General features: G+C 43.6%; 1 protein-coding gene across 1 annotated transcript; it reads left to right on the forward strand.

The window, feature by feature from the left end:
• Positions 1-250: 250 nt before the first annotated feature.
• LOC102708635 (dof zinc finger protein DOF5.4-like) lies at positions 251-3,050 on the forward strand. The gene is made up of 2 exons (XM_006658536.3): positions 251-2,441; positions 2,570-3,050. The coding sequence occupies exon 1, from the start codon at positions 907-909 to the stop codon at positions 1,999-2,001; it is 1,095 nt and encodes a 364-aa protein (XP_006658599.3). The 5' UTR covers positions 251-906; the 3' UTR covers positions 2,002-2,441; positions 2,570-3,050.
• The last annotated feature ends 6,232 nt before the right edge of the window (positions 3,051-9,282 follow it).

Genomic DNA, 9,282 nt, shown 5'->3' on the forward strand with positions numbered 1-9,282 from the left:
TTTAGTACAAATATAAAAAATAACAAGTCGTGCTTAAAGTTCTTTTGAAAATAAAGTAAGTCACAAGCAAAATAAATGATATTTTCATAATTTTTTTAATAAGACAAATAATCAAACATTATAAGAAAAAAATCAAACATTTTATAAATTAACACGGTTTGACGCCACGTACATACGCACCACAAAAATAATATCAGTAGCACATCACCGGCTACAAACTAAAACAGTTGATCGAAACCGGCCCCGAGCCCGGTCGAGCCACAGGGACCACCACCACACTTGCATATGTCGTCAGGACAAGCTAGCTAGCACGCACAAGGAAGCGGCCCGGGTGTAGCTAGCTCGAGCTTGACGACGACGACGACGACGACGAGGACGAGGAGTCGAGGAGCTAGAACGGCCCGGCGCCGCTATATAACTAGGTTTAAGGTCTACGTTGCGCCGGCCCTCTTCCTCCTCTTCGTCTTCCCCTCTCCCTGTTCATCTCGTGTGTGTGGCGGTGGTGGCGCGCGCTACCGAGCTAGTAGTAGCTTAGCTACCTCTCTCTCTCTCTCTCTCTCTCTCCCTACTTGGCGAGGAGGAGGAGGAGGAGGAGTGGTGGTATCGCCATCAGAGCTCAATAATACTAGTGCACGCTCGCCTTGTTTTGTAGCTCTTGTCAGCGAACCTTCCCACCCTGAAAACCCCACCCACCCCCTCGTTCTCTCTCTAGCGAGCGAGCGAGCTCTCTGTCTGTGTTTGTGTGTGTGTTTGGTTGTTTCTTTCTCTCTCTCTCTAGGCGTCGCGGAGCGAGCGGGTGAGTTCGCGCGCCGCGGCGGCCGTGATCTGTTGGGTTGGCGTGGCGTGAAGCGTGATCTGGTGTGTGTTGTTTTGGGAGGTTGTGATCGATCTGTGTGTGGGAGAGAGATGGCTGGAGCGGGGGGTGCGGCTGCGGCTGCGGCTGGAGGAGGAGGAGGAGGAGGGGGAGCGGTGGCAGGGAGGAGTGGAGGAGGTGGGGGAGGGGGAGGTGGAACGGCGGCGGCGGCGGCCGGGGCGGGGGCGCCGGACCCGAGGGCGGAGGCGCTGAGGTGCCCGCGGTGCGACTCGGCGAACACCAAGTTCTGCTACTACAACAACTACTCGCTGTCGCAGCCGCGGCACTTCTGCAAGGCGTGCAAGCGCTACTGGACGCGCGGCGGCACGCTGCGGAACGTCCCCGTCGGCGGCGGCTGCCGGAAGAACAAGCGGTCGAGGAGCGGCGGCGCGCCCGGGGGAGGCGGTGTTGTGGGGAGGAGCGGCTCTGGTGGTGGCGGTGGAGCCGGGGCGGCTGTTTCGTCGGCGGGCGGTGCAGCTGGCACGTCGCCGGCGTCGTCCCTGGCGCTGCCGCAGCCTGGGTCGCTGCCGTCGCTGTCGTCGGCGCTGGGCCTCACCGGGGGCACCTCGCTGGCGTCGCTGCTGCTCGGGACCGGCGCCTCGGGGGGTGACCACCTCGGGCTCTTCCAGGCCATGCAGTCGGTGGTCTCCGACGCGGCCGCCTTCGAGATGCACCAGCACCAGCAGTCGCAGGTGGATCACCTGCTGGGCCTCGGCTACGGCGCCGCCGCGGGGACGCAGATCCAGGCCAAGCCGTGGCTGCATGACGGCGGCTCCGGAGTCGGCGCTGGCCTCCTCGACGGCTTCTACGCGCCGCTCCTGTCCGGCTCCATCGTGCCGGGGCTTGAGGAGCTCCAAGTCAAGGCGGAGGCCGCCACAGGCGAGCACCAGCAGAAGTCGGCGGCGGGCGGTGAGCAGGGCTGGGACCTGCCGACGCCGTCGTCGTCCAACGTGGAGGCGAGCATCATCGCTTCGGACGCGCTCATGGCCGCGGCCGCGTCGATGAACCCGGCGGCGGTCAGCACCACGTCCTCCACGGCGCCGTCCGCGCAGTCGCTCCTCTACTGGGGCAACGGCGGCATTGGCGCCGCCGCCGCGGCCTGGCCGGACCTCGCCAACTGCGGATCCTCCATCGCGACGCTCTTCTAGCCTAGCCAGCCTAGCCAGCCTGCCGCCGGCCGGCCGGGCTAGCTCGTCGTCGCCGTCGTTAACTCTTTTTTTTTCCCACCTTAATTTCCCTGGTTAATTTCCCGAGATCTCTTGACTAAAATAACATGTAATTTGTGGGGCGAAAAAGCTGAGATGAGAGTGAGAGAGCACACTGTGCAGGAGATGGATAGAGTGAAGAGATCATCTCATAGGCAGTAAACTAGAAATTCCACAAGATTTCATCGCCGGTGGTCAAGAAGTACCCAAAAAAAAAATAGGGGCAAGATCGATCGATCCACCACGTTCTTCCTCGTCTCCGGCTGGCCGATGATCGATCACGACGGCGGCGGCGAATTGATTTGGGATGCATTGATGAACAACAAGAGGAGGAGATCAAATCAATCGTGGCCATGGGAGGAGGAGAAGAGAAGCAAGCAAGTGTAAGTGCACTAGCTAGTCTTGCTGCTACTTGATTTGCTAGCTAGCTCTACTTAGCTGCTGCTGCTGTTGCTGCTGCTGCTGCTTCTTCTTCCTCCTCCTTACTATGTAGTAGCTTATCTGTATATAGGGCATCATACGGTGTGGGGGGATAGATACATGAGGAGAGCTTGATCGAAGTTCTTGCGGCATCCATGGCGGTGGTGCAAGAACATGGGGGGCCTTCTCTCTCTCTCTCTCTCTCTCTCTCTCTCTCTCTCTCATCTCGGCATTTTAATCGGTGTGTTTAATTGGTTAATTACCCTACCTTACCTTTGGCTTTGGGGAAGTACTACTCTAAATGTATAAGTTAATAGTACTCTTAGATCACCACATCTTGCACTTGCAGCATAATTAGAGAACTGTTTTTGAGTTCTCGTGCATTGGACTTGTTAAGAGTTCGTCCAATTCCTTTGTTCCTCTTTCTTCTAGAGTGAATTTCTCTTTCTTTCTTAGTTTTTTTTTCTATTCTCTCTTGGGGTTCTTCTTTTTTGTTCAAAACTTTGCTTGTATCAATGATGACTTTGTGAGCTATGAGAAATTATAACTTCTATTTGTTCTGATGGACTGTGAATTTTCATCTCACAGATTCAATTGCTCTTATATAATATACTCCCTCCTCTGTATGTACCTATCTATAGGATTATATATATATAGTTCTTCACAAATATATATATGGATATATACTGTGCTATCTAGCTAGTAACTCCATCACTTTTAGTGCATGGCCGGATGGATGCATGTCTCACTTTAGTGATGCTCCTGCAGCTTTAGCACCTTTGCTAGCTCTCTTTCCCATGCGCCGGCCTGCCTGCCGGTGTTGTTTGCATGATCTGATCTTTGAATTCTGCGCTGATAGATCCATGGCTATGGCCATGCCTCCTCCTCTTCTCTTTCATGGAGCTGTTGTTTCTTTTTCTCTTCTGCGCCATGGATCATAGGATTCTCCAGTCCAGTAGTGGTGTAGTCATCAAATTAGTGCTAGTAGCTACTGGTAGTAGTGTTACACCATGGAGAGGAGTTTGCTTTGCCCCTGCCTCTTGTGGCCGTCTCAGAATCTTTCTTGTGCATGCCCTTGGCTGCTGGAGGAGGCCAAAAACCATGGCTGCTTTGCTTGTTCTTACCTTCATGTCTCGTAGCAACTCGGAGCCGCATTTTGATGCATCCATGCTGGCTATCTTCACACACCGACTACGCAGTACTGTTAGGTAATTTCACATATATCAGCTAGCTAGCAGCTGGGTACATATCACTCAGAAAAGGGAAAGATAGATAGGAACAAAAACAATTAAATGAGGGGGACAAATGGAGACAATGTTTTGTGAATATGATGCACGGGGGGAGAAATGGGAAACGACTGGAGGATTTTGGAATTTTGCATATTTCGAGACACTATTTTAAAGATATGTTATTTGAGCTATATATATGTGTTAACATAATTATAACAATGTTATATTAATTATTGAATCTCATCTTGATTTTTTTTTATTCCCTAGCTTTCTTGAGAATGTTAGTCGGAGGCTAATAATTGTTTGAAAATGAGTTTTCCATTTTTAGAAAAAATACAAACAATTAAAGTTTGTGTTGATGAATTATCTCCTTTCTGGGACAACATCACAATATGTTGCGAATTGCATTATTTATATGGGTGAAATAAATTCGTTGGCACTGAAAGAAAACTAGCTAGCCTTCTGAGAGTTCTGAGGTGGGATTGTTATATTTTTGCATTTCAATGGGATGGTTTTAACTGTTGAACTTCATCGGGTAGAACAAATCTTGCATAGATGATATTTTTTTAAGGAACCAGTAAAAGCTGTTTATCTAGCTAACACATATGTGTGAATCAAAATTGTATAATTGAATGCCAGCTATATATGGTGGTGAACTTATTCAGAACCTAGCTAAGTGATATGTAGTATACTGTCAGTGTTTATACAAGTTCTCTTGGTTTCCCTTCAGTAATTGGCTAGCTAGCTAGTTTAATATCTTATGGCTCTCCATTAATTTTTTTCAAGGACAAATTCTTCCAGTGATGAATCCATTTCACTATTACGAAAATCACCATGCATGACTTTCTACCCCTGTAGCTTGCATGAGTTATGATACTGTTGTACCATCACTCAAATCTAGATGTATAATCCGTACCAGCCGATCCATCGCATTTTGATTTGTTGAATGACACTGTGTTTGATGTTGTTGCAACAGCATAAAACCCATAAATGCCATTAACCCTTTTGTTAGAACCGTACGGTTGTATAAGTTTGTCGGTTCCATGTCACAAAATGCAAGAACTGAGACCTATTAACTGTAGCTGGGTACAACGGTACTAATAGTACGACTTAGAATACGCATTCGTACATTTGATCATTAAGGGCTGATTGCCTAACGACGTAGCTGTAGTTGTAAAAAAAAATTATAAATAAAACTTTTTATATACGTATTCTTAGTAATTAAAAAATAATGTTAAAAAATATACTTTGGTAAAAAAAACTCTAAAATCAACTCTAAATTTAAGGTTGAAAAATTTATATTTTGGCTGCTTATAAACATAAGCATAAATAAAAAGATTAGGAGGTAAGTCCATTACATATTCATTCCTTGCTTGCTATATATATACCAGCTTGCTTATTTATACGAACATCATTCTTCTAATATGTGTAATACTTGCCTGCAACACACACATTTCATTCTGATCGAGGTCGAGATTTGTAAGTTATCATTTTTGCATTTTTTTTGTTTCTCTAGCATATTCAAAATTAAACATACTAGCCAAGATTGATCTGCTTAAACTAATACAGTATAAAGTGAAATATGCAAAGTGATCGATCCTCGAATAGTACAGGCCCTGAAAAACTACCGTACTGTTGTGCATACCAACCTAGCTTAATTACCAGTGGTACTGTCTATGTGCTTTAAAACCAATACCATTACTTGTACTGAAAACACACAAGTAAGCTATAAAATGTTGCCTTTTCGATCTACTTATTAAGGCAGTGAGGACTATGTAATTTCTTTGATTAATAATGTGCATGCATGGAACATCTACTTATAATCGGTGAAAACTAATTAAAACAAGCTATAACCTAGCTAGTAAAAGTGATACAAGTAGAAAATGTGTATATGGTCTCTAAATTTAATTATTTTATCGGTTGGAATGGTTTTCGGAAGTAGCTAGGTGTGTTGTGTGTAATATATTTTTGTCCCTTCTCCCTCCTTCTCTTATCATCTCGCAATTATTTAGCAAAGTAATTTATTTTGCGTCATGCCAAACAAATTAAACCAAAAGAAGGCTACATGTTTCGTGTAACCTCTCACTGTGAGGACCTTTTCTGCATGTGCATTTCTTTTCCGTTGTGTTAGCTTCAGTGTTTACCTTTAGTACATGAGCTTTCTCCGGTCTTTTTCTTTTATACCGCGAGGTACTAATATTCTCACTCATACTATCGACTCCGCAACCAAACTGATATCTCGAGGTACCATGCAATCGTGCCCGTTCGATCTATCATCACCAACGGTCAGGATTTTAGTATCAGCTTGATCGTGAAGTACGGTAGCACGAGTGAGAATTTTAGTACTCACGATACTAATAACTCGCGGTACAAAAGAAAGGACTAAAGCAAAGCTCTTCGTATATTCGACGTGCCATCTGTATACGTTGTTTAGTTAAGTTCTGTAACGGTGAGAGTGATCGACAATGATTTTGATAGTATATTTCGAAAGGGGAGATTTGAATCAAGTAATGGATCGAGCGTTTATCATTTTAGAGTTTCAGTAATTAAGTAAAAAACTATGCATTTATTTCTGAAGGAAAACTTAGATTTATGGGCACATTAATTTACAGAGTAATCTCTACCCTACTATATATACACACACTGAAATTATAAAATATTGATGTACCAACCTTTACAGGCTATATATGTATTTTTCAGAACGATCTTCATCTATTTCATGCGCATGTTCACGGGCCATCCTAAGGTACGTTAATTCCTCGCGTGCATCTAAAGTTTTGTTTCTCATCACATGATCAGAACTAATAGTTAATAGTGCATTGGCATGTCCATCTCGTATGAATGAATGCATTTATCTTGAAAGAAAAATAGATAAATAAGGATACGTACAGAGGTAAAACCTTATTATTTCGTTGGATCGTAAGTCGTAACACAACAATCAAGCCTCCTAAAGAGAACGAACCGTAGAACTAATAATCAACAAATCTTCAAGTGAAAATAAAAGATATCTCTAATCTACATAAAGTTCACCATCGGCCCGTCCACCGCCTTGCTGTCGATAAAACCACTAACCAATAAAGAACACAACTTGATAAAGTATATAAAGATATATCACCTTTATGCATCGATATACGATACAAACTAAATCCTAGTTTTTCTCTTTTACAAAAGTTTTACGATTGATACATGTAGAACCTCTATTCTTCATCCACGTATACCAAAAACGTCATCAATAACTAGGACTGAAACCCTCAATTAATTTTTTAGTCCATTACAATTTTGCAAAATCAATTACTTAGATTTTCACCCAAAACCGGCAGCCTCACGTAAACATATAATCCATCCACCATAGTCCACGTGCATATACACCTACTGCACGGTACAATGTCATCGTACTGTAGCAGCCCCTCTTCCCTATTTTTTATCTCGACTTTCCTCCACGATGTCTATCCACCGTGTATCGCTTGTATCTAACATTGTCACCTAATATCCTTAATCATTCTGGACCTCACATCTTCCTTGAGTCTAATCCCGGTTCTAGTGTTAACTGATGTTGACACTGAGGATGCTAACTCTAATTCAGCCTTGTCACATGGTAGCCCAATCATCCTAGATCCTGGTTTTCCCCAAACCTAATTTCAGTCCTCACCATTTACCAAGGTTAACCTCAAGTCATATGCACACAGACAGCAAATCAATTGTTTAGAGCACAGACCCAATTATTCATCATGTTACATATTTTTATCTCTTACATCAATAATTAATTAAGAAAAAGTATTCGATGAACATCTAACCGGAACCATAACTGTAGTAGACTAGTAGTCATGCATATTCAGTTTAATATATATTGTCATCAATCTGGATTGATCAATGTTCACTATGAATGGAAGCAGTACGACACAATAACAATTAAAGTTACCAAATTCATCACCATCCTACGACGTCATCCCTTCATGCTTCAACTAAACAATACTAGTCCGTTTCATATTTATCATTTATCGATTTTATTTAAAAAATTATAGAAATATTATTTCTTTTCCTTTTGACTTACTTTATTATCAAAATAACTTTAAGCACGACTTATTATTTTTTTATATTTATACTAAATTTTTGAATAAGACGAATGATCAAGCGTTACAACCAAAAAAGTTAAACATCTTACATTATGAAACGGAGGTAGTATTTTCCTCTAAAAATACACTTAGCACTGGAAGCATTTTTTTAAAAAAAAACTAAAATGCTGTTTTTACTTAAACTTCTTACAAAACCTTGTAACTCAAGCTTTTAATTAATCCTTGTCGACTTGAAATACATCAGCGATCCTTATCATGTACCATTATTAACAAATAACATATACTACATCATAAGAATAATTTCAATCCTATGCTGCAAGCTTCAAATAAAATACAGTACTGATAGGCGGGCCGCAGCAAAAAACCACCATGAAAGAAAAACCGCCCGGCGGCGGTGGCGCCGGAGCCGCCGACGGGCACGCACACATGCACGCGGCGACGCAGCGAAGGCAAAGAAACAGAGGATCGATCGATGCAGCGAAACAACGCCGGCCGGTGGCACCGGTTAAAAAAACAGAAAGATAAGAATTTTAGCAGGGGGAGGAGGAGAGGAGGGCGCATAGCAAGAGGGAAGTTGAATCGTCTGACGCGGGCAGGCAGCGGCAGCGGCAGCGGCAGCGGCAGCGAGAGAGATTGGGGACGCGATAGTTGCGGGGGCACGGCGGAATAATTGGGGCTCTGAATCAGATGACCGGCTTTGCTTCACATCGTGCGAGAGACCGTACTACTACATGATCGGTAGTAGGAGTAGCTAGCTAGCTAGCTAATGCTCTCGATCGACGCCCACCCGGTCCAGTGTACAGGAGCCACCACTGCTGATCAAAGAGCTCGATCTCTTCACTTTTACTCAGGGTAATAGGCCTAACCATTTTGCCTATAAAATTTAAGAACTAGGTTTAAAATGGGTTGAAAATAAAATTATATAGAGTTTTGAGCTAAAGTTTTTTAAAAATTAAATAAGGTTGTGAAAAAACCCACGGGTCCTACCATATTCCCACCCCTACTTTTACTATCATCATCTTCTGCCTAAATACAGCATGCAAGAACGACATATGTTTCTACACAAATTTGCTATTGGGCCTGTTTGGGGAGTTTTAGATTCTGAGAAGCAGCTGCTTGGTAGCCAGCTTTTGAGAATCTGGAAAAGCTCCTAAACCCAGCTTCTCCAGCTTCTGGATTCTTAGTTCATTTTTCAGAATCTGTAGTTACAGATTCTTAGAAGATGTGAACCGTTTGGGATAGCTTCTGACAAAAGCAGCTTTTGGGAGAAGCTCCCCCATACAGGCCCATTATCTCATTATCAAAACGTGTCTTTGCTAAAATACTACTCTATATTTTGGATTTGCCACGATGTCATTCTCAGCTGAGAGTAGTTTGTCCAAATGCCTTTTTTTTCTTCTATTTCCTCTAAATAAAAATGGTTTTCCCATATTTTTCAACTTTACTGACCAAATTGCCTCTAGCTGAATCAATTCAATTAGGTCAGCTCACATGTGATGATT

This window comes from Oryza brachyantha, chromosome 7 (assembly GCF_000231095.2).
Source record: "Oryza brachyantha chromosome 7, ObraRS2, whole genome shotgun sequence".
Lineage (NCBI taxonomy): Eukaryota > Viridiplantae > Streptophyta > Magnoliopsida > Poales > Poaceae > Oryza > Oryza brachyantha.